The sequence below is a fragment of the Callorhinchus milii genome, unplaced genomic scaffold (assembly GCF_018977255.1).
Source record: "Callorhinchus milii isolate IMCB2004 unplaced genomic scaffold, IMCB_Cmil_1.0 Scaffold6, whole genome shotgun sequence".
NCBI classification, from domain to species: Eukaryota; Metazoa; Chordata; class Chondrichthyes; order Chimaeriformes; family Callorhinchidae; genus Callorhinchus; species Callorhinchus milii.
The window spans coordinates 18,702,176-18,728,521 of record NW_024704747.1 but is presented as its reverse complement, the minus strand read 5'-3'; the positions used below and the strand labels follow the sequence as shown (position 1 = coordinate 18,728,521).

At 38.3% G+C, this 26,346-nt stretch overlaps 2 protein-coding genes across 4 annotated transcripts; one reads left to right on the top strand and one right to left on the bottom strand.

The window, feature by feature from the left end:
• Positions 1–2,164: 2,164 nt before the first annotated feature.
• On the bottom strand, positions 2,165–9,330 carry maip1 (matrix AAA peptidase interacting protein 1). 2 transcript variants are annotated; one of them, XM_042336570.1, is made up of 5 exons: positions 8,974–9,330; positions 7,142–7,213; positions 6,626–6,752; positions 5,340–5,490; positions 2,165–3,729 (listed from the first exon to the last, which is right to left on the bottom strand). In XM_042336570.1, exons 1-5 carry the CDS (start codon positions 9,313–9,315, stop codon positions 3,651–3,653), a joined length of 771 nt encoding a protein of 256 aa, XP_042192504.1. In that variant the 5' UTR covers positions 9,316–9,330; the 3' UTR covers positions 2,165–3,650. The 2 variants fall into 2 exon arrangements, with proteins under 2 accessions (XP_042192504.1, XP_042192505.1); XM_042336571.1 differs by lacking the exon at positions 7,142–7,213.
• Positions 9,331–9,464: 134 nt separating this feature from the next.
• tyw5 (tRNA-yW synthesizing protein 5) lies at positions 9,465–25,765 on the top strand. Of its 2 annotated transcripts, XM_042336338.1 has the most exons (8): positions 9,465–9,567; positions 15,173–15,327; positions 15,684–15,753; positions 16,834–16,878; positions 19,847–19,984; positions 22,184–22,271; positions 23,899–24,015; positions 24,956–25,765. In XM_042336338.1, the coding sequence occupies exons 1-8, from the start codon at positions 9,484–9,486 to the stop codon at positions 25,210–25,212; spliced, it is 954 nt and encodes a 317-aa protein (XP_042192272.1). In that variant the 5' UTR covers positions 9,465–9,483; the 3' UTR covers positions 25,213–25,765. The 2 variants fall into 2 exon arrangements, with proteins under 2 accessions (XP_042192272.1, XP_042192273.1); XM_042336339.1 differs by lacking the exon at positions 9,465–9,567 and having other exon boundaries at positions 15,180–15,327; positions 15,671–15,753.
• Positions 25,766–26,346: the final 581 nt, after the last annotated feature.

Here is a 26,346-nt window from a genome sequence, read left to right as displayed (position 1 = left end):
AATAAAAATCACATTGAAAAACAGATCTAGTTTTATGCTATTTGTTGTCTATTGTGTGAGGCATAAAATAATACGATTTGTAGAAGCTTCTTGAAAAGACATTCTTACTAAGAATAATCTGACATAAAACAGGCTTGAAATGCATTTTCACCATACTTATATTCATGACAGAAATAAAATAGTACTAGAATGGATCTTACTTTGATACCACACAGCAGCATTTGTTTATGATTTATGGCTTCCAATTCTTGCCCGAAGGGAATCAGCACTGTAAATACTTCAAATCCATAATTTCCAGTTACTTAAGTGTTTGGACAAAAGTCAACCATGTAACTAACTGCACAAACTAGAGAACTACTGTTTTACAATGCAATGACCAGATTTATAGAACCTTATACTATAAGGCAGGGTTGCGCTGCAGAAGTCTGCAACCTAGATAAGGAATTCACTAAGCATCCTTTGTGCCCTGTCCCCATCCCCATGGCTCAGTGTGTCAGAGCACCCATGCACCATGTCACCCGAAAACTTGCTTTACTTTTAATGGCAAAACCCAAATAGAACAATATTTACACAAATCTGCCTTCTAAGCAGTGAGCACACTCAATGTGGCATGTCCTTTAGCAAGGTTCAACAAAAGCTGTATCAAGAACCTTCTCCAACTAATGAAATTCCTCAGAGTTTTGCAATGAATGAAGCTTTTGTCCCATTAAACAGAGACTATTTGTGCAGTTTGAATGAAACTAGATACTGACCAATGAGTACAGATACAGGTAGAGTGTGTGATACATTGAGCTGTGGCATGACCTTGTGAATACCAAGAAAGAATTTCCGCTGCTCATATTTTTCTTTCATGCCACAAAAAAGACTGTATGTGCATTGAATCCTTTAATAGCATTTAAAACAGCGTCTTCTTCAGATTTCTTCATTCAATGCTGGTTTTCAACAGTAAAGCCACATATAAAGTAATAGACTTTATTATGATCACACACTTCCGAATTACATTTAGTGCCCTCTTTAAATATGCTCATTACAATTCCTTTAAGAGGACGATATAGAGGAAGTAAAAGTATTAAGGAATTCGGAATAAAGGCAGAGGAATGACATTAAGGGGAAAAACATAAGAAAGATAAAGAGGTGTTATGATCTACTAAAATGATGGTGCAGGCTTAATGTGCTGAATGCGCTGTTGATGTAATTATCTGAAGGAAAATCTGTTCATTAGTGAATCAATGCTATTGAACTCATGAGGATAAATATATAAGGTAGTGCGATTTGAAAAGAAACGTGGAAAATAAACTCAATAAATGGATGTGCATCAGCAAAGGTGGAGAAGGAAAAGACTGAGTGTGGTTAGCAATCATTCACTAACATCCAGTCAATGCAAAGCTGTTAGCAAGGTGCATAAACACCAGGTTGCTGCTTGAAGGTATTTGCTAGGAAGTTGATTCAGGTGATTATACCTTGGCCACAGTATAAATAGCCATTCATAGGCCAATGGCTCTACTATATTATGTGCAGTGCAGAAATTTGCAGGAAGTTTTAGAAATCCGTTCAAGCCAAAGTGATGAAACCACTGAAAGAAAGCTCAGCATATAGACTGAATGATTAAATGGGCTTGGATTTTTTTTATTCCATACAATTCTGGCTCATGTGAACATTTCCTGGCAAAATACTCCTGTATTTATTAGGTTTCAACTGTATTAAGAATGACAAGCAACAGGAAGTGACAAAAAGTTGGTATTATTTTAAGGGTAAGCCTAATGCCATAATAAGCCTAGAATACATGTCTATTATGGCAAGGATAGCCTAATCTACAGGTCTCCTGTTATGATAGAGGAATTTTTTTTTATACAGTAGTTCTGAAGATATTTAGGTGTGAATTTGGCATTTGAATAGTATAAAAAAATAATCTCAGCACCCAGCTCCAGTCTGTAATAAGGATCTATAACAGTCCAGCTAGCATTCTGAATGTCATTCCTATATTATAATTCTCATTGATCGGTGAGGCAAGAAGTGCACAGAACAGATCCTGATGACCTCTGCTGGCAGAACTGTTCCACTCACAAAGGAATGAATTTGCACGACTGCTTCTGTCTGGAGTAACCAATGTTGTGATACATCAAAAAGGATGGAAGGGTGGAGGATGGAAACTCAAATACTGGAGTTACTTGAAATCATGTTTTATTCCTCAATTTGACATAATCATCCATTACATGCACACTATCAGACAATAGGACGTACTTTTTATTTTGAAATTACTAATATCGAAGCACACAGTCTTTTACACGTTTATAAAACGAGTCAAAATTATGAGTATTATTATCTTCAAAGTGTACAAAGGGGAATTAGATTATCAAGAGATCTATCATAAAATTGTCGTTGCTTATCAAGGACATTAATCCCTTCCCTCGCTGTGATGCTCCCAACGGAAGTAATAGGAATTCTATATTATAGTGAATGCAAAGGGGGATGGGATGGTTTGTATATTTAACCAGTCAGAAGCCACATGCACCCTGCTTCAGCTCCCACTACATGGGGCATAAAGCAACTCAGCACTGACCCTCAGCTTTTCATATCAACCTTCAAGCCATACTGCACCAGAGGGAATTTATAGTGGTTTCTGTGTTTCAAAACCTAACAACGGAAATTAGTAATCTACAAAACTAGGCGGTGAAACCAATAGGTGACACAGGTGTTACCCAAATAAGGAACCCAGGATAAGTTCAACTCACAGTGAATAACTATATTTACTCAAATCTGTGAACAGTCTTCCCATTGCACATCAGAGACTATGCCGTTTTCGAGAGGTTACCAGGCCTATTCCGCACTTTGCATAGGCCACATCTGAATATGCAGCACAAATCATTTCTACGATTTACTAACTTACAACCAGGAAATGCATCAGTAAAAATCATTCATATTTCCAGAGAATCTTCCCATAAAGTTTGCACAGGCTTGTAAAAACTAAAAATTCAGGGTTTTTTTAATTGTCAAATAGTATTTTATGAGAAACAGGTTATTGTTAACAGACATGGATTGTATTAGTTATAATATTAAAGATTACAGTATTTGGTTTCCTTGGATACAATTCATTAACTTGCTTTATACTGTACATTTTATATGGATTCTATTCTAAAAGTTAAGTGTTTCTGCATTCCTCCTCCCTAATCACATACATTTTAATATGTTGTATTTTGCTATAATTCTCTTCTGAATGTATTTTATAGAAACCACTTTCATTCTGCAAGCCCTAGTGGGCTGGTCTTACTCAAATTCATCCGCACAGAACTCAACCCAAGGTGGAAAATGTCGACAGCTTATGTGCTACCCGAGAACATTTAAGTAAATAAAAACCCAATAGTTTTATTTAAAAAAACATTTCATAAAGGCCCAATTCACGTACAATGAAAATACCTGGACAAGCTTTTACATTTTCATTTGAGGAAATCCTGGTCTGCACGCCACAACATTTCACAAGCTAAAGTGTGCTAATCAATGGATGATCAGCATTCTGTATGACTTTTACTTGAATCTCTACAGGGTAATTCCTTACTTTAAAAAAATGCAATAACCTCCCTAAGTCAAAGGGCAGTCATTCTCATTGCTTTGAAGTACACAGAAGCATCCTTCTGGTAAAATTGTCAGCACAATTACTCCAATAATTTAAAATGCTGGATTCGTGTGATGGTCCAGTTAGGCTCCACACCTTGTGTAAACTCCCGTCGAAATCTGGAGCACAGAGAAGCAACGTTAGTTACATTTATAAAGGCAATGGAAAGATTCAGCCCAATCCCAAATAGTTCCTCTACATGAATATTTTGTAAATAATAATTTACAAATAATAAATAATAATCCTTGCGTTTGATATAGCGCCTTATCACGTCTTCGAGACATCTTAAAGCAATTCGCAGAATATATTTAGTGAATTGACTGTACATTTTATGGGCAAAACGCAACAGCCAATTGTGCACAGCAGTGTCCCAGAAAACAGTCGTGGATTGAGTGACCAAATAATTATAATTTTTTTCAAGGGTATGTAATCATTACGTTTCCTCTTAAATACATTGATGCTTTCTGCCTCAATCATAGCTTCTGGCATGTTCTATGTTCTCATCACCCTCTGTGAAAAGACATTCTTGCTAAATTCTGTATGGCCCTTCTTAGGGCTCACTGACAAGTGAAAACACATCTATGTTCACCTTACCACGCCTCTTCATTATGTTAAACTTCAATATCATCTCATCTCCAGGAAAAAAAAATCCTCTAACCTGTCCAATCTTTCCTGATAGTTGTATCTGCTCATTCCTGATAACATCCGAATGAATCTATGCCGCCCTCTATCCATTGCCAGAATAAATTTATAGCATGAACCAGAACTGTACATAGTACCCCAAATGTGGTTCAACCAAGGTTTCATACAAAAATAACATTACATGCTTGCTTTTGGATTCTATTCCTCTGGTCATTAAAGCCCAGGAATCCATTTGCATTCTGTGGGGCCTTATCCACCTATGTTGTTAATTTTAGAGATTTATTGAACTGAATCGCCAGATCTCTATGCTCCTCTATCCATCTTAGTTTCTTAACATCAAATATATTATTCCTGAGTACAGCAAAGAATGTTGTAAGATCATCAGGTTCATGTTGCTCAGCACACTAAATAAGTCATCATACTACCACATTTAAACTTGAAAACAGCATTATACACTGAGAAATAAATCACTTATAGAAAACCAATTTTGCTCACATGGGATGGTTGAATAATTGATCAAATTGCCAGAGGTGTAAACGTATGCAGATTACTTATTTCATGTGCAGATTCTTTTGAAATTCTCATCTTAACAATTTTCTTGCTAAGTCCATTCTGCCTTTAGTAATACTGCCCAGTTAAAATCTAATAATGTAAAGCATAGAATTACACTGGTGACCATCCATTCTCTGCTGCTAAACTCTTTTCTAGCCTTCCACTTTTCTCCACCGAACAGTATTTTATTAACAGCTCCAGCTGACACTGGAATAATTGCACTTTCAAGAAACCTGTTAAAATGGCAAATAGTTCTGTGTTTCAGTACTTTCAGCTCTAGTTTTGAGTCAATTGCTCAACATCAGAACATCAGAAGCTTGTGAGTTTCTCAACCTGACTATATCTCAATGCTTCAGATCTGAATTTGCATCTGTCTGGCGATTCAATTTAATAAGTCTCTAAAGTCTTTTAACAGCTCTGTATTGTTTGTGCTTCTGTACTTTTGACATTTACCAATCAAAAGCAATAATAAACCGCACATGCCCCATAACAACTTCTAACCTAGCAACAAAATGAATGCAGACGGAAAACTTACTCATAATTTGCTGTGAGAAGACATTTGCTGTCTTTGCTGTTTTCATCACCAAAGACGACTTGAAACATTTTAGTTCCCTCAGGGGTCTCACTGGGCAGGTCCACGTTGGAAAGATACCAATAGCGCATTAGGATGTGGACAAACTTTCTACCTATTAAAAAGAAATCAATATTTAATGATCAACACAATCTAACTGCATACCAAGCCTCATGATTCCATCTGGTGGTCACAGTAAAAATAACCATTTTCTGACCAATTTCCCTTTTCTCACTATCTTCAGCATAAACAGTTGGCACCTAGTAGCCCATGAGGTGATTGTTGTGTATCTGTGTGGCAAAGTCAATTAAAAGCAGTTCAACTCTGTACAATTTGTGCTTTCAGTCTTGTGATCAGCAATAGAAACAAAACTTCAGCAGGATACCAGTGCCAGTTGCACTTTCTGGGCTGTCCAGCAGATAATTTTATTAAGTGCTCTGAGATGCGACTTCTGTGAAGAGCACAATATCAATTTCACGATGTCATTGGAATCCTGTAGCTTAGTGGTTAGAGCATTCGCCTCGCAAGCGGAGGACCTGGGCTCGATTCTTGGCAGGGTGAAATGTTAGGCAAGTTTCCTTATTCCACACGCCTCTGTTCACCAAGTAGTAGGTAGGAACCCAGTTGTTAGTCAATTGGCAGATCGCTTTTCTGGGGGTAATAATCCCGTCAAAAAAAATAATAATTTGGTCACTTAGTCCACTTAGTCTTAGATTAACAGCAATATAGCATCTGAAGGAACACGGCATCCCATGGCTCCATGATAGTGTAATAATTTCAGGATTCCACTCCTTTTCATCCTTAGCTGTACAGTATCTGGGAATATAAATTATGATATAATCTAATTGTTTGGTATCAGCCTGGCTCAGTTGGTAGCACTCACGCTTCTTGAGTCAGAAGGTTGCAGGTTCAAGCTCCATGTCAGGACTTTCAACTCACAAGTCAAGGATGAAATGCCAATACAGTGCTGAGGTGTGCTACATTGCTGAAGGTGCCATGCTTCAGATGAAACATTAAACCGAGATCACGTACGCCTGTTCAGATGGACGTTAAAGACCCATAACATTATTCAAAATTATTGACTCCCACATTCGCTTACAAAGTACGTAGTCACTACACTTCATAGTAAAATCCTTTGAAGTGATTTGAGACCTCCCAAAAGACACTATATCAAGAGCATGTATTATTTTATTATACAATTATATACAAAAAAATGCAGACATAGCTAAGAAGCATAAAAAGAAACGAACCCTGGTTATCGTAATAAATCCCAACGTCTCCAGGTGTGCTATACATAATTTCCTCCATGTCAGCAGCTAAGGCTTTTCTGCGCTCAATAGGCAATGCTGAACATTTTCCCTCTAATTCTTCTAATGCCTGTGCAAAAAAGAAATGACAATACTGTACATATTGATATAGCTACTGGATTACCATCAGAACAGCTGCCCCAAAGAAACAAATGAAGGAAATATGAATTATATAGTTAGGCACTGTAAATCCTATAAAAAGGGCTTCTTAAAAGTTGGGCTTAATGATCTAATTAATATTTACCATTAAACAGATGTTATAACATTTATGAGTTAATATAGCAAGAGGGGTCACCTCACCAAAGTACTTATGCTGTGAGAATAATTTAAGGGTTAACTTGTACACAAGAGGCTATAAGAAATGTTTGTACCAGTGAAAAAAGCAAATATGCTCAGGAGATTTCTTTAGCAATCAAAGCACAAACATATTTTGCAAACTATGCTTTGATTGTACATTACCTCAATTGATACAAGGCCTTTCAATTCATTAAAGTTGCACTGTGACAGGAGTTTTGACACCTGTGCAAAGGCCTAAGGAAGAAAATTATAAAGTTATACAATGTTTTACTTGGCAAAAAATGATGCCTAAACAGTTTCCAATTAGATCACAAAAATTAAGAAACCAAACTTATTTGCACTGCTTTAAGTTTAACTGTATATCACCTCTCAACCAGCCGGGATTCAGTAGGCANTTTTTTGGATGGAGAAAAGTGTATTTAAGGAACTTTAAGGATTTTATGGTAACAACTACTTGCTTTAGGTAGAAACAGAGTTCTTTCAAACACTTTAAGTACATGATATAGTATGCTAGCACTTTCAAGTGTATCTCTCACTACAAAGCTTCAGTGAGGCTTCAGGTGACAATACTTTACTTCCAGAAAAAGATATGAATAACTCTTTGATGTAGGTACAGGAGAAAAATACTACTCAAAAAATATTCATATGAGACATTACAAAGTAAAACAGCAATTTTCCAGCATATAAACTCTTACTTGTAAGTGGGACAGAGAGACATTCGTGAGTAAACTCAGGAAATACCACTTTAATTTATTCCGATTGAAAACAGATGTCTGTGTTGTGATAGTGAAATGAATCCAATGGACTTCAGCCAATTCAAAAAACATTGATGATAGTTATTCTGTGTAAAATTAATAAATAACTCGCCCAAGATAGAAAAGAAAAGGAATTTAAAACCTTTGAATCTTTAAACAAAAAGAAATCCTATTTCTATCGACCCCAACAAAGAAACGTTCTGGCCATTTTACTGAACCTGAGATTGGTTAACCATAACACCTTCACGGCACAAGAAATTTTGCATTACTTATTATAACTTATCATTATCATCACTACAACGTGGAGATTTTGTTTTATTCAGATTTGGACCCAGCCTATGGAAACATGTGTTTCCCTCCACATTCACTCATTCTGTACATACTCAGAGAAAGTTAAATAGTTTAAATGTTAACTTTTCTTTTGCTTTCACGTCTTGGTTCTGTATTAAATGGTTTTGTATTAAAGTGATTAGTGTGCTCGCCTTGTAAGCGAGAGGATGCAGGTTTGATTCCCGGACACGGCAAAACCTTAGACAAGTTTCCTACTCCACTTTCCGGTCTGTTTATCTAGGAGTAAGTAGGAACCGGGTTTTTACTCCATTGGTGGATCTTTTTCTGTGGGTAATAATCTCTCCAAAAATATTCACAATATTTTGTGGGACACTGCTGTGCGCAATTAGCTGCTGCGTTTCGCCCACAAAATAAACCAAGTCAAACAAGTCAATCCCCTTGCAATATATTCTGTGCAGCGCTTTGAGACGTCTCAACCATGTGATAAGACGCTGTATCAAATGCAAGGGTTATTACAACAACAACAACAACTTGGATTTATATAGTGCCCTCCACACCGGGTGGCGTCTCAGAGCTCTTTACAGTAACGGATCCCGGAGCCGAGCCGGGGGGAGGGGGAGGAAGGTGACCAAAGGCGCGGTAGAAAAGAAAGGTCTTCAGCAGAGACCTGAAAATGGGAAGGGAGGGGACGAGACGAAGGGAGTGAGGAGGGCAGTTCCAGAGCCTCGGAGTGTAGTGGTTGAAGGCACAGCCGTCGAGGGTGGAGCGGAGGACTCGGGGGACTCGGACGAGGCCAGACCCGGAGGAACGAAGGCAACGGGTACTGTTTTGAGGAGAGAGGAGGTCAGTGAGGTGGGTGGTCGGGGGGTGAGGGGGGGGGGGTTGCAGAGGAGTGCAGGGACTTGAATACAAGGGTGAGGATCTTGATATCGACGAAATATTATCCACCTGTTTAGCGCCATCAGCGAATTCGTCGAAGTTAAACTCGTGATCGAAATAGGATCGAATCAGGAAGAAGTACATTTTGGTCCTGGCCCAGATGAAGGGGTTGGGGATGCCCACGACCACCACCTTCTTCGGCCCGCGCTGATGAGGGCTGCGCTCGGTGCTGTAAGCTCTCCCCCGGGAGCGCGGCGTCAAAGCGGGGAGCCAGGTCGGCCGCGGCCGGGGGGAGAGGGCCTGCGGGCACGGCCGGAGCGCCCGGCCGACCGCGGAGGCGGTCAGGCGGGTTCTGTGCGCCGCGGAGACGGTGAAGAAGCCGAGCTGACAGCTCCTGGTGGGCAGCGCCATCTTGCCGCTGACCCCTGACCCTCGGCTGCCCTCGCGCCGCAACTGATTGGTCAGAGGGGCGGCATCCGGGTACCGGGTACCGCGTGACCCGCCCCCCCCCCCCCGGCCCTGCCCCGCCCACCCCCCCTCCCCCCCCACGTCCTGGCGACCGTTGGGCGGCCGTTGGTGATGAGCGCGAGGATGAGGCGGCGCGTGGCCGAGCACCGCGGGGTTAGCGGCAGCAGCGACTTCTTACAGCGAGTCTCCCCGCTGGTAAGAGAGGAGAGAGACCCCATCACCGCCCTCACCACCACACACCCACATGCCGCTGCACCTACACAGCTTCATAATAATAATAATAATAATCCTCGCATTTGATATAGCGCTTTTCACGTCGGGAGGACGTCCCAAAGCGCTTCACAGAACACACTGTAAAGTGAATTGACTGTATATTTGTGGGCGAACGCGGCAGCCAATTGCGCACAGCAATGTCCCACAAACAGTCGTAGATTGAAAATGACCAATTTATTATTGTTTTTGGTTTTGGAGGGACTATTATTAGGCTCTGTGTGGAGTAAGGAAACTTGCCCAAGGTTTCACCCTCTGCCTGGGATTGAACTCAGGTCTCTCACTTGCAAAGCGAGTGCTCTAACCACTGAACTACAGGACTCCACCTCCACCTACAGCTTCCCCTCACAGCGCGTCTGTCCCACTGGGAATAAAAATAATAACAATTAATATGATAATCATAATAATAATCCTTGTATTTCGATGTAACTAAAACCCCTGATCACGTCGTGGAGACCAAGGGGCGGCCGCGTGAACACAAGTTCATAGGGATTTACGCAGCGCAGCGCAGGAGGAGGGCGCGAGGCCCGGCAAGTTGTGGCGGTTGAGACGTCTCGAAGCGCCCCACGGAATATACCGCCGAGTGAATTGACTGCGGATTTTGTGGGTGAAGCGCGGCAGCCGGTCGTGCCCAGCAGTGCCCCCCACCCCAAACAGACGTGAATTATTGACTACATTTTTGTTTTTTGAGTAGATTGTTACCCCCCCCCTCCCCCCTAGAAAGCGATCCGCCAACCGCCAACTGGGTTCCTACTTATTGCTGGATAAACAGGCGTGAGGAACAGGAGTAAGGAAACCTGCCTAACAATAATAATAATAATAATCTTTGCATTTGATATAGCGCTTTTCACGTCGGGAGGACGTCCCAAAGCGCTTCACAGAACACACTGTAAAGTGAATTGACTGTATATTTGTGGGCGAACGCGGCAGCCAATTGCGCACAGCAATGTCCCACAGACAGTCGTAGATTGAAAATGACCAATTTATTATTGGTTTTGGTTTTGGAGGGATTATTATTAGGCGTGTGGAGTAAGGAAACTTGCCCAAGGTTTCGCCCTTCCTGGAATTGAACTCAGGTCTCTCGCTTGCAAAGCGAGTGCTCTAACCACTGAGCTACAGGACTCCACAAAGGCTTCGCCCGCCTGGGAATCGAACCCAGGGCCTCTCGCCTGCGAGGCGAGTGCTCTCACATATAACGAAACGGGACTCCAACGAGCTTCACAGGATATACTCTACGTACAACGTGGATTGACTGTATATTTTGTGGTAAGAGAGGAGAGCTTACACACAGCGAGTCTCACTGCTGGTTAGAGAGCACAGCATTGATTCACAGCCTTTAAACCACTCCTGGGGCTGGGGGCTGACATGCGGGGGTGGCAGTGGCTCACAGACTTGAGAAACTGATATTAAACTGTATATCGTATTTATTTTGGCAGGACAAAACGTTGGGCAAGTTTCCCTACTCCACACACACGCCTCTGTTTACCTCGTAGTAAATAAGAATCCACTTGTTAATTAATTGGCAGATCGCTTTTCCAGGGGTAATAATAATTCCTTTAAAAAAATTGGTCACTTCAATCCACAACTGTTTGTGGGACACTGCTGTGCGCAATTGGCTGCCTCGTTTCGTTCGCAAAGCACAGACACTACACTTTACAGTGTATCCTGTGAAGCGTTTTGAGATGTCTCAATGGTGTGATAAGGCGCTACATCAAATTATTATTATTTGCGTTCAACATTCACAAAATAAAAAAAGTCGTACCTCATATTTGCTTCTATTTTCCAACAAAAATTACAAAATGATTCTCTTTGAGGTAATAATAATATGTGCATTTGATACAGTGCCTTATCATGTCATCGAGACATCACTGGATATTCTGTAAAGTGGTTTGTGAATTTGTGGGTACATAGAAACCAGAGTTTGAAAAGGGAAACCTGAGGATTTTGTGAAATATGTTACATAATCTGAATGTGATATCTTGGTTTTAGTTGATACTGATACTTAGATTAGTGTTAAAATACATATGAAGCCATCTGTAGTCAATTTAAAAGAATCTGCCTCCAAATCTGTAACACCAGCATATTGGATGCGGTGATATTGATACTAAAAAACAGGCACAACAGTACATCAACTGCAGCATACACAGAATGTGATTTTTTTTCTAATTGAGAGAGAAATATAGATTAAGGGCCAATGTCCAAATTGTTGACCAGCAACAAGTTGAAAAGAATAGAAAAGAAAAACACGAGGTAAACAGAAAAGTAGTGATGTAAACAGAGGGGATTTAATCATAGGCTTTTATGCAATTGAACACGCTTGTAATCTCAGGTGTGATCTGTGACACAATCGTGACAGTAGTTGTGTCTCTGCATACAAAAGTATTTTACTATGGCAGTACCATAGCGTTTGGACAAAATTTATCAGCAGAGCTTTAATGGATTTACTGCTGTGTGACATGCAATGCAACAATTAGTTATACCAGCAGAGGGTGCTCAGAATCTTTTGATGTGGTGTAGAATATTAGTGTTATTGTTTCAACAACAACAGCAAATTACATTTGTACAGTGGCTTTCACATCAGAAGGGTGTCCCAGGCAAAAAGACAAACAAAAGTATTTTTTTTTAAAAATTGTACAATGCACTTTGTAACATTTTCATTTCTTTGTAAGATTTATATAAAAGAAGACTAGGTAACTATCCCTTTGCTTGCACCTTTTCTCCCTGTGGGTGAGCAACTGGGCCACACACTGCTATCTAGCCAGGGTTCAGAACTAACTTGATGGGGAACCATAACTTGATTGGGATCTCTGCAATAAATTTATTTTGAGTAAACTTTATTCATTGTTGCAGGGTGCAGATTACCAATCAATGCATCTAATCTGTTTGACAGATGTATTCCTGGTGCCTTTAGATGTGTTCCTGGGACCCTTGCAGTCATGGAGCCATTTCAAATCTATTTGGCCCATCATGCCTGTGCTGTGCTAGACACCCCAAGTGGAGTTACCTACTCTTAATTTCATTTCCTACTTTTATATCTTTAATATAAGAAAAGCTTTTAACCATTTTTATGAATCTAGTAATCAGCATTGAATTCTAGTTGTGAATCATGTTGGCAATTCACTACCGATAATCGTTTTCTATTACCCTCTTAAACCAGCCATAATTTTAAACATATATTAGATCTCCTCCTATCCATTTCTGCTCTGCTAGCTGCAGTCCTAATTTTTAAACCTTACGTCATAACTACAGTGTATCATCCTACCCTTGTTATCATCTCGGTCAGTCTATCGTGTACTGTCCTTGTTGATTAATATTGAAAAAATATTTTGCCTCACAAGCAAGACATAGGATCTGAATTCAATATGTATGTGCAGTGCTTATTTGTGGAGTCTTCATATTGTTTATGAACGATAACAAATGTGAGGACGAGGGTTTTTAATCATTGGATTGGCCTTTCTAATTTATAATACAGGATATTTTGTGTAAAGCAATTTTGAGATGAGACACTATGCTGGAATCTGCCTTGTGAACAATCCGGCTTTTCCGAATGCAAAAGTTAAATTAAATTGTGTAGGGGCATTGGGAACCCACACAGCAGAAAGTTTAGGTCAACATTTAACGGCCAATTATTTTGGAATTAAAAGTTTCAGGAAAAGTAATATCCTTAGTTCATTTTCGATAAAGTTTGACTTAAAGGTGATATTAAGAAATGATAAGGTGCGAATATTTAAACCAGCTTTCCCAAGTGTGTGGATCAAAGAGATGGGTTTAATATATTCGGGTTTATTCTGCTGTTATTGAGCCGTGTTCAGCTGGAGAATGTTCAAATATGAAAGTCATTAGCCTGTATAATTTTAGAGAGATGGCTGATGCCATTTAGCACTACTCAGGAAAGAGCCCTGAAACGTCAGGAAAGTGAATGCTTGCTGCAAAGATAAATAGTGGCTGTTTTAAAGTATTTTAACGGTCTTTACATTCAGTTTTAGTTGATAGTTTTATTATTCAGTATTAAAATCCTGTGCTTAGTATATACACATCACTTTGCTCAGACCCACTGTTGTTTCAATACCTTTGATGGGGGTTAACCTTGTTCATTGACCTAGACATGTTAGAACAAAGTCTCCATGTCAAAGCCACTTTGCTTTTATAGGGGTCTGTTCAGCCTGTTTTGAATTATTTAATGTGCAGTTCAATTACAGAATGCTACCGTGTGATAGAACTGTTGTATATTGGAGACATTTATCTTAAATTAAGATTTTTAAAATATTTCCTGGCATACTTTTTTAATTGTACTTATAACTGGTATTTGTCAATGTATCTAAAGAAAGGCAAATACACAAGTATGAGGAAAAAAATAGTCATTTGGGTTTGTAATTATTGCAGAAAATAACCTGCATTAATATCTTCGAGCCACATGTCTGCTCACAAACATTTTGCCGTGGTTGAGGAATATATAGACAGTTAACTGTGGAAAGATGACTTCAAATTGTGTTATAAAGCAAATAATCCAATTTAGGAATAACCAAAGGTCACCTTTTGATTTTTTTGAGCACAAGCCTTGGAGAGTATTTACACCAACATCATTATGGCTGTGTCTCTAGGTACTTGTAAAATTTAAATCATGGCTGAAAACAAAAATTTTCACTAATTGAATTTTGTTAGCAACGAGGAGGGAAATAACCACTTGCAATATCCTGGGCAAAATTCCACCCCACACCTAAACCAAGTTACAGCAGGGATAATGTATTTAAAATTATAAAATAATGCTTTAGCTATCAAGCACATACATATAATAAGTCTTTAATTTGAACTGTAAACACCAAAAACATTGTGGATATCTGTTAATTTCTCTATTGTTTTGCTATTAATCTGCTATGGATTGACAATCTTCATTCACCTAGTTAAAGAAAGATTTTCTTCTTGACATCTTTAATCGCTGGGGAACAATATTGTTCAAGCTATTGATGTCATAGGTCATGTTGAAATGTGCACCTAGGAACAGAATAGTGGATGGAACAGTCACTTTTGATGAAGCATTTGTTGATTTTTCTTACTCCCTTTCATCCTGGGTGTTCCTACTGATCTAAACAGTAAGAGTGATGCAGGAAATTAGACTTATACTGATTTATTTTATTAATGGCCATCGATAATCTGAAATCTGGGATTCTTCCTTATTGTTGCAGAATTTCACAATTAACATCCTTGTACTTTTATACCATTACAGTGTTAGGCTGGATGTATCAATGGTTACTTCTACCTTTAACTGTTATATTGTTAGAATGCTTAAGGTATTTAGAAGCATAAAGAAAAGCATAATCCAAGGTTCGCTATATGTTACAATGGGAGCAATCCATAGTCCTATAATTTTGAGCTATCCTGGACAAACGAGGTACAGTACACATTTACTTACATATGGCACTTTTCGCATCAGGAGGATGTCCCAAGGCACAGGGCATTACTATATGCAGAGAAACTAGAGCATGGCAGGTTTGTTAGTATAGTATTTAAGCTTTTGTTTTGTAAACCACAGAGAAAACCAGCAGTTCTTAAAGACATTCCCCTCGGCACATGCATCTCAAAATGGACAGCGGATTACCTCAGCACACATGGAGGAAGTCAAGAGGTCAAGATCCATGCATCACCAGTGGCACAATTGGATTTTATCAATAAAAACTTTATTTACAGGTACTTACTTACAACTTTTTTTGTTTTACCTGAACTTACTGTACTTTTTGTTTTAGGTGTTCCAACTAGTTTGATGGAATTCAAACTAAACTATTAAACCTGGCAATTTTAAAATTAATTGTGTTTTCTGGGAGTTCAAACAAATTGCTATATTCTCAAATGAGGATGTCAGTTCCTTGGCTAGTTCTCATCTGCCTTACTGGAATTTTTCAAAAATAAGCAGTGAATATAAGTATTGTTAATAAATGCCATTAATATATTTGGGACATTTAGCCATTGCATTGATTTGCTGCAGTTGTTTATAGTTTTTAATTTTATACTTTATCTTGTTTCATTGAACAAGTTCTTGTTTCCAGAACTTTGCCATTTGATACGTTTGTCAAGCGTGCTGCTGAGACACAGCATACTGAGTACTTCATATCCCAGGTAATTCTGTAACTTTTTTAAGCTGTGTCCTTGAAGTGTTAGTTCACTACAATAACTCATCAGCTGCATTTATAGGTTAAATGATGTTTTACTATGGATAGATATTTGGGGAGAAAGAAGATTAAGGGATATGAAGAACCGCAGGAAAATGTGATTGAAAGATCTGCCATGATCTTGTAAAATGGAAGAACAGGCACAGTGGACTGATGGATCTGAGTTTTTTTTTGATCCCAATCACTCTGCCTCGCCCCCTCCTTAGCCTCCTTCAAGTTCCACCTCAAAACCCTCCTCTTTGACCAAGCCATCGGTCACCCCCCCCACTTCCCCTCCCCTCCCTTCTCCCTCCCTGACCCCAGCTACTTAAATTAATTAAATTAAATAAATTAATTTAATTGGGACAACCTCCCAATGTGAAAGGATCTATACAAATCCATTCATTCCCTGGCACTTCCCTACCTCTCCAACCTCCTCACTCCCCAATCCACCACCCGTGTCTCTGCTTGACTGGCACCGGCCTCCTGCTTGTCCCTCCCATCCTCTGCCTCACCATCGGAGGTCGTGTTTTAGGCCACTATGCTCCCAAACTCTGGAACACTTTCCCTCAATCCCTCCACCTTACCCCCCTCCCCTTTTTCCTCTTCGACTGTGCTTACGGCCACCTTACACACCCGGCTCAGAGTCAGTCTCTGACACTGTTAAGCGTTCTGAGATGCTTCCCTGCATGGAAGGCGCTATATAAGTGCAAGTTGTTGTTGATGTAAAATCCATTTAAACACACATTAAATGTAACAGTTATTTCGTGCTCTATTATTCTTGGAATCAAAATAAACCTGTGACTCCACTGGTTCCATATCAGTGCAAATTTATTTGACACCTATTTGTTCTGTCCATGACCACTTTTTCTAATGTTGCTTTGATAATTCAGCAGGGAGGTGCAATGGAAAGTGCAAGACTGTAAAGCAGCTTCTGCCTGAACTTTGAGATAACTTTAACTGCATGAAACTTTAATGACTCCTGTAACTCGCACAGATGCAAGCGTTGAGCACCCTTATGACTGATGTGATGATGTTGTGTACTTAGGATGAGAAATATTACCTACGGTCGCTAGGAGAAGACCCACGGAGGGTGAGTGACTGAGCAATCACACGTAAGGCACATAAGCTTTTGTATCACAATCCACATGCATAGGTTTAGCAAGGGAATTTAAGCAGAACAACTGATCAATGCTCATGTGTTGTTGACCTACATAATTTTGATTAAATCTCATTAAATGGGCTCATACTGCAGTTAGTTAAGATGCTTGCAATGATTCATATGTATTGTGCAGATCACTCACATTTCTTTGAATCGAGATTAAATGCAGCAATTAGACTGTACAATCAGGGAGGTGTTCAAAAGTCAGCAGTAATTCATCTGTAGCTCAGTGGTTAGAGCACTCGCTTTGCAAGCGAGAGACCTGAGTTCAATTCCAGGCAGGGCGAAACCTTGGGCAAGTTTCCTTACTCCACACGCCTAATAATAATCCCTCCAAAAACCCAAAACAATAATAAATTGGTCATTTTCAATCTACGACTGTTTGTGGGACATTGCTGTGCGCAATTGGCTGCCGCGTTTGCCCACAAATATACAGTCAATTCACTTTACAGTGTGTTCTGTGAAGCGCTTTGGGACGTCCTCCCGACGTGAAAAGCGCTATATCAAATGCAAGGATTATTATTATTATCTGCTTTTATTAAAAGATGCATGCTTCAAATACAGTGTAAAGAAATATAGAGTTTAGGTCTTTTATTTGTTGTTTTAAGGATAGTGTCTAAATACAAAATATTTACAGGGGCATTCATCTTTATACTCCAGTCCACTTTCCTTCATTACACAACATTTAGTCTAAAAACAATTGAAATGTATTTCAAAGACTGAATGTAATTGCTGACTTTTGAAGTAAAATGAACCTTAAGAAGAGCAAAGGTTCTAAAATATACTTAGGGAGATTGGAAAGCAGAGAATCCAAAAGCTTTAGAAGTGACTTTGTAAGTGGAGATAGTAGGTTATGGTTTTACATAACATAACATAACATAACATAACATGAAATGTGAGTACCTTTTAGAAAAATCTTTTGACCTAAAGTATCAAACACATGTCTGTTTCCATTTTCTTTTCTCAACCTGAAACAGACTAGTGTTTGAAACAGCAATTAGTTTGGCCTGCTTTAATGTTTTACAGAATGCAATAGCTAGATTTACTCCTTTTTAGGTTGGGAAGATTAGAAATGTTTCAGCTGATTTAAGGGCTGATTTTATGGTAATCTTGAGAAAGAGGAAGTAATTGTCACTGGAGAAGAGTAGCACTTTTATATGTTTCTTTTCCACCTGCCAAATAAAGTCCTTCACAAGTCCCTCATGCTTAAGATAAATGTTTTGATTGCAAGATTGTTCTTGTCAGTATAATATTATATTGGAAGCTTAACTGTTACTGTTTGACTACTTTCTTTAAATTTTATTGTGAAGCATCTCTTGTATATATCATGTACAGAGTGACTCACAGACACAAGATCTTATTGATCACCATAAAATAAAACCGCACCGTGTCATATGTGGAGAGATTTACGCTGCCCACGGGAGCATTTTGTTAACAAATAAATGCTGGTTTGTGCCACTGAAAGGATTAAAGGAGCAGTTTTTCACTGAGAACGTTTTTATGATCAACATTAAAAAGATTAAAGGAAAATTAAGTTATAACAGTTAAGGTTTATTTGGAACGGAGTGTTTCAGTAAAGACAATGCATTGGCCCTTTTATTCTGAATTTCTTTGCAAAATATAATACAACCATGCTTTTTGTTGCATAATATCTGATGAAAATTTCAGTTTTTCCTGAAAGTGTAGAAGATAAAGGGGCAATTTGTCTATCAATCCAAGTCCTCCATGAAGAATAACGACTTGCATTATGCAGCAGCATTGTATCAAAGAACACCCAAAAGTGCTCAACAAAGGGAGCAGCAAAGAGTGAGCAAGAAGTGGGAGTCCACATACAATGCACTTCCATGGACCTACCCAACCCAAACTATTTAGTCTCCAGCAAAAGGTTCTGCTAATCTTTTCACTTTCCACACCCAAAATCACAGATTATCTGTCTAAATTTATATTCTGTGTTATGATGTATCCTTCATAGTCAGGAGATTTCTCTGTTTCAGCAGATCATATTCCACACAATGCTGCATTATCTCTAAATTTCCTTATCCTTAGTTATATTCCTGATAAATCCATCTCTTCGTTTGAGTGTGAATCTGCACACAATTGACTGCTTTAATTGTTCCAAATTTCCACTGTGCAAGGGAAAAGAACATACTTCCCCATTTCATGAATTCCAGTAGATCAACAAAGTTGTTGTGACTGGAACATAGTTTTCAGAGAGAAATCAGCAATTTAGCAAAGTAATTTTATTTAATATATTTTCTCCTGTTGTTGTTATCCTTAGAGACATGTAAATGATTGACTTGGAAATTGTTTTTTATGAATGTGTCTATTTATATCTAAAATGACAACATTTCAGGTTTTCAATTCAGTCCCAGACAGATCAAATCATGTCATGAACAGAATTGAACTGTGATACAAGTTGATAATGATTTTATTAGATTTGTCAGGCTGTCACATCATCCTCAGTCACATGTATGGTTCTGTTTGTTATTTAAGACCTGCTTTGACAATCACTGGTTCAATTTTAATACACTGAAGAGCTTAGTAAAATGACGATTTTTAAATTAATTGCAGTTTGTAAAAGTGAAGAACTCTTTAAGTTCAGTATAACTCATTAAGGGCTGGATTAAACTTAGTGCACTTTAATAGTATGTACATTAATGGAACTTGTCACATTCCCTAATTGTGCTAAATGTACAGCCTCCTAAGCATCTAGTTCTATACCTACAGAATAGAAACAGCAGGAGGGGGAACACATGATGGGAAATAGCACGACTTTAACGATCACATCTTATTGTGACATTGCATTGAAAGTTGTTTTATATTAGCTGTGTTTGGTAATGTTTTATTATGAATCACAGAGAAAAAGCTGATGACCTCTTTCTTTACTAATTTAAAACAGGATATTGCTGACATCAAAAAGCAATTCCCATCTCTGGCCGAAGATATTGAAATCCCGGAATTCTTTGAGGAGAATCAGTTTTTCTCCAGTGTTTTTCGAATCACCTCACCGGGTTTGCAGCTGTGGACACATTATGATGTATGTAACATGACTACATCAGATGCCTCAATTTGCTTGAAAGTTTGAAAAGCACTCCTCCAGAACTCTATTAAAAAAAACACATATAAAAGTTGATTCTCACTGCATCAAGTTCTTAGTACAGTTAACAAATGAGTATATGAATGCAATTCTGTCAATCATTTGCTCCATAGAAAATTTCCAGAGTTTTCTCAAACTTAAGGTGAAGCTTTAGAGGTAAAATAAGCTAAAACTTCTTAGGCTTGGGCGCTGGTATGAATATGATTCCCACTCGGTCAACAGCAATGAATGACAGCACTGATAGAACAGGGTGGCATTTACTTGCTTACTTTAAGTGATGATCGGGAATAGATTTTAATTGCAGGGTGTCTGTGACTGTTGATTAAAGGAAGTATATCCAATCTAGATCAGCATTAAGTCATCACCAATGTTTAATGGCTTCTGGCTGATTGTTGGTCATGCCAACCCTACATTCATCTGGCTTGCTACACAGCCCAAAACATTCTAACAGGCAGGATATCTTTTCATAAAAAACATCATATGGTAGGGGTGGAATGGAGAAGTGTTTTGCTTTAAAAAATATCTCCTTCTTTCCTGCTCCAATTTAATGATGTGTTGCTTATGTCCAGGTGAGTTTTGGAAATTCAATTTAAATATAATTTTGGGGGATACTTATTAGATTTTGTCTTCAATGTTTTTGTAATCATAGAAACTCAATAATGCTGTTAAGATTAGGAAACCACAAATGAGAGATGAATGAATCATCATGCCCTTTGCTGCATCTATCACGTTCAGCTGATTATGTCACATAGCCACACATCTCCCTAGGGAGTTTTGTGAGTTAACACTCATCTTCCCTTATATTATTAATGAATGGTACAAGAGGTGGACTAAATTCAGTAAAAAGCAAATAAATGCCCTTTACTACATCATAAAAACAGTGACATTATTGAAGCTTTGATGTTTCAAGCAAGAGAGCAAGATGAAGGTATTGGGTATGGTTTTATCAATTGTACTGTGAGAAAAGGAAAAGCATTCATCCCATCAAATTAAATTTGAATTTTCCAGAAATTATTGCAAAACCTAGTCCTCCTCATTAATATTCCTTCTTGGTAGCTCAGGAGAAGATTATTTTTGCATTGTTTTAAAATTGTGCACAAATAAAAACGTCAACTCTTCATGTAAGCTCCAGACGTGATGGTGAAAACACAATATAATTCAATATGACTAGCTTTGATTTGCAGAGACCTTCTGATAATTTTAGCTGCAATGTCTCTGAACAAAAAAATTGATGAATCAATTATATTTAGAATTTAAAAAATTGTAATTAGCGGTTGACATATTTTCACCCATGAAATCGGATTTAAGCAAGTCTACTTAAAAGACATTAGCAATTCTAAATTTTAAGACAACGTAAAGAACTTTGATTTATATTAATTGTGTCAACCAGGCAACAACATTTGTTAACTTGTGTAGGACCATTCCTTTTCTTTGTCTATGAGCTATAACGTTTCATGGGAGCTTCTGAACATTTTTGAGTGGCAGATCTTTCACCACTCATGACCAACAAGAGAACACAACAGCAGCAATTTACATTTAAACAGCATCTTTCTTTGGGGGAGAACTGTCAAAGCACAGCTGACTGGGAGCCTGAGCTCAGGAAGAAACTGGGTTGGGGGAAGATTGCCGACAGCTTGTGATTCAAAGCATCTTTATGAAGGTCAAACATTGTTTTTGTGGTTATCACTCTTCCCCCAGCATGTCCAACTTGTTTTCAGAAAATTTGTTTTTTTTCCCATTTTTTGGGGATGTTCTCTGTGATGCTCTGTGATGTGTGGGTGCTATATAAATGCAAGTTGTTGTTGATTGCACCAGATTGCTAATTTCTGTGAAATTGCACCATTAACTTATCGATTTGACTTCATACGATGTCAATGATGTGCAATTGAAGTTTTAATAAGCAACAGTTTTCGCAGTGTTTTATTTATAAACTTCCGAGATAATTGTGCTGTTTTTAAAAAAAAGGTCATTCATCTCATAACTGTTGGTGAGGCATTTCTGTGCAAAACTTGACATCCAAGTTCACCTATAAATCCAAATAGATACTCACTATACTTCACAGAAATCTCTGAAGCGCCTTGAGATGTTTCAATATGATAAGGCTATATCAAACAATTATTTTATTATTTGTCTCCACAGGTTATGGATAACCTACTGATCCAGGTAACTGGAAGAAAACGGGTGGTGCTTTTCAGCCCTCGGGATGCACCTTACTTGTATCTAACAGGTAAAGATGATAGCAGGAGATGATGGAAGATGATGGTTGTGAAAATGGGGTATTTCCAAAAATTAGTAAGAGGGTGCGTGTCAGGCTGACACACTTCCTGATTCCTGTTCCAATACAATTTCCTTCTGTGGTGGGCTGGGGATCTGAACTGAATTCCTGTAGATTGGTGCAGTGCACCTCCGCTTGTCTGCCTAAAGACTCCTTGTGGGGAATACATTTTCAATTACACTGTAACTTACCAAATCCTATTAGAGACTGTTCTACATCTTATTCAAGTAAAAATTATTAAGCATAATTTAAATAACTTTTTGTAAAGCCACAAAGATTACTAATTGTGGAGGCATAGTGTGAGATAATTAGCTGTGTCTGTTAAGTGATCGGTGAATATTAATACAGAAGCAGGAGTTAAATTAAATCCAAGTGTTTAATGTTACTGTTGACCCATTTGCTTTCTAGGCACATGTTTTCTCAAGATTTAATTGATTTAATTATCTCTTACCTTTAAGTGACCAAAAGGGCTGAAGTAATAATAATAATAATAATAATAATAATAATAATAATCCTTGCATTTGATATAGCGCTTTTCACGTCGGGAGGACGTCCCAAAGCGCTTCACAGAACACACTGTAAAGTGAATTGACTGTATATTTGTGGGCGAACGCGGCAGCCAATTGCGCACAGCAATGTCCCACAAACAGTCGTAGATTGAAAATGACCAATTTAATTATTGTTTTTGGTTTTGGAGGGATTATTATTAGGCGTGTGGAGTAAGGAAACTTGCCCAAGGTTTCGCCCTCTGCCTGGAATTGAACTCAGGTCTCTCACTTGCAAAGCGAGTGCTCTAACCACTGAGCTACAGGACTCCACGAATCAGTCCTATATGTGCATATGATATACTAGCCATACCCGTTGCAGCTATGCTTGCAGCCAAACGATCCATATGGAATGTAGATTTCAGTATTAATATAGTTTATATTAGATTATTATACTTTATATAAGACTTTTCCGATGAAGTATAAATCATATATAATAATAATATAATATATATATAAATCATGTCTCTATGTCAATTGGTTATTACAGTATTGACTGGCAAATGCACAGACAGGCATAGATGTATCTCTCCAGAAGAGATTTCCTCTGTCGCTACTTTGTTGCAGAATATCATGCATACCTCATATTTTGGGGCTTAATTAAAACATTTTTTAAATATAGCTCATAGGAACAGGAGGAGGCCATTCAGCCTTTTGAGCCTGTTCTGCCATTTAATTAGATCATGGCTGATATTCACCTCAATTAATCCTTTCAATTCCAATTTCCCACTTTCTCCCCATATCCCTTAATACCCTGACCTACCAAACTTCAACGATAGGAGATCCCCGAAAAAATATGCCCATACACTCCCCCATGCAAGAGCTTTCCGATGAGGTATAAATCATGTCTCTACTTTAATCGATTATTGTGTTCTTGGCAGACACACAAACATTTTGTCTTTATTAGTATAGATATATACGTGAATTTGTATGTAAACACAATGTGATATGAACAGCTCATCGCTCTTGCTTTGATGGATTGTTGTAATTTATTTTTGTCTTGCATTCTGATTATTTTCTTCAACTTTGTATAGGTGATAAATCTCAAGTTCTGGACATAGACAATCCTGACCTGAGCAAGTACCCAGAATTTGCAAAAGCCCAAAGTTATGAATGTCATCTGGAACCAGGCGATGTGCTTTTCATTCCAGGTAATTGCTGGAATTTGAGGGCAACAGTAGCATTTCTTTACCAAAGTAATTTTAAGTTTTTACTTATTTGGTGAACACTAAATTCTCCACTGTGGTTCCATGCATTGATCAAATTGTACCGCACATCTTCAGCATTGAAAGGTTACAAAATTGTTTGCATCAACATAAGGCATTCAATATCTGGTAGTGAAATATTCTTTACACAATACAACAGGGGTGTGTGTGTTTTAAGGTTACAACAGCACATTGTAATGGAAGTACAAGCCGATCTATTTATTCAGTGCTTAGTGTAGTTCTCAGCACTGTGGTGCAAACATTTGTCCTTTTTTGTCAGTTCTAATCACGACTGGCATCACAGGATTTCTGGAGGGAATCTTCATCTCGAAGATTACCATGAAAGTACATTTCCAGTAACATTTTAAGCTCATAAAAGCAGCTGTAAAGGCTCAGTAGCTGCGAGATGCTCCATTGCTTTTAATAAAGCAGCAGGGGCTGCTGGGGGGTGAGATTGATTGAAAGTCACATCACATTACAGCACTGAACCTCAACCAAGAAATATCATGAATACTGCACTCCCCACCCCCACAAAAAAACAGCCTTCGCTTATCCTTCCCCCTACTTCCTGAAAAAAAAATTTGCTTTGAATTTTCTGCGTCCCAGCAAAAAGTTTTTCTATCTGCAGGCTTCCATGTTGGACACTGAATATCATTTGGGAGCCAGGTTTAATGCACAATATTGTGGTCATGTAACCAAATCAAGATTTATCAATTTATTGGTCTACCCTGGTGGACGATCAACAACTACTTGTGAAATAAATGTCTCAATTTATATTGGCTCATTCGTTTGCAATATGCAAATTGTCCTCCAAAAACACTTTGTAAAAATCATCCCAACCTATTGAAATGTGTCTTAATTGTTGTGAATGTTCTTTTCCTCGCAGCACTGTGGTTTCACAACACTGTCGCTGAAGAATTCAGTGTGGGAGTCAATGTATTTTGGAAACATCTTCCAGCAGATTGCTATGATAAAACAGACATGTATGGAAATAAGGATCCCACAGCAGCCTCAAGAGCCATACAGATTTTAGACCGAGCCCTGAAAACATTGGAAGAACTTCCTGAAGAATACAGAGACTTTTATGCACGTCGAATGGTTCTACGAATTCAGAGCAAGTCATATAGCAATAATTATGAGTAGTAACTGTATCCTTCTGTTGATCAATTCATAAATAATGATACATGTATGGTATATTTATTCAGTTTCAGAAGTAAAATGATCAATTGCATCCATTAAAATAATTTGTGATTTTCTACAAATTGACATTTTAAATGATCGTATTAACCTAGTGGCACATTAACAATAAGTTAGTATTTCAAACGCAGGAGAATGTTTAGATTTTTCTTTATAATGCTCCTTTAGCGAATTATTCCACTAATGTTGCTTTTAATCAAAGCACCATTAAAACAATTGAAGTTGGTCTTGCAGTAATCTCATATAGTGTCTTAATACTATGTCATGCACAGTCATTAGTGAAGTCTCGTGGTACACATTTCAAATGATGTATAAAATTGCCCAATTTTGTTCTGGATGTAAATGGCAGTTTTACAAATTTTATAAATGGAAAGTAATACCTAATTAAGAGAATTTTGGAATGATGAAATCTATTTGGTGCCTGTAGCTTAATAGAGGGATTTGACAATGCTGTAAAGTTCTATAAATAAGTGTTCTATAAAGAATAAAATAAAACATTGCTCGTGACCTTGATCCAGCTTTTTAATTCATTGACACACACATAACAGCGAGCATTTTATCCAAAAGACAAAAATAGTTTGAAGTGCCATTCAGCTCCGCTTATGATTTAATAAGGTTCTTACTGTTTTATTACTTTTGTTTGTAAGTTATGAGGACTGTCATGATTACATCCAGTGTATGGAATACAAGATGCAGCTTACGTGCTGTAGACTGAACCACAGGAAGAGGCTTGTGCATGATCTTGGGAATTAGTTCTGAGGACTGAATTGTGCTGGGCTGTTCTGCTGAGTTTCCCCACCATGTTGGGGTCGATGAGTTTTTGATTCAAGGTGTTTGGAGAACCACAATCTTGGCAGGGTGAGAGTGTCCCAATCACACGTGATGAAATACTACATAGAACGTGTTTCTCATATTTCCATCACCCTTTGAATGGGGCCAGATGTCCAAGTTTGTTACTCACGCATCAAGAAGCACATGACGTTTTCAGACTGGACTATTTTTCACTGTAGCTCAAACACATTGACGTGGTTGGGGTAGGGCCCTAGTTCTAGTTTCTATTTCAGTAAGTCCAAGAGCTAT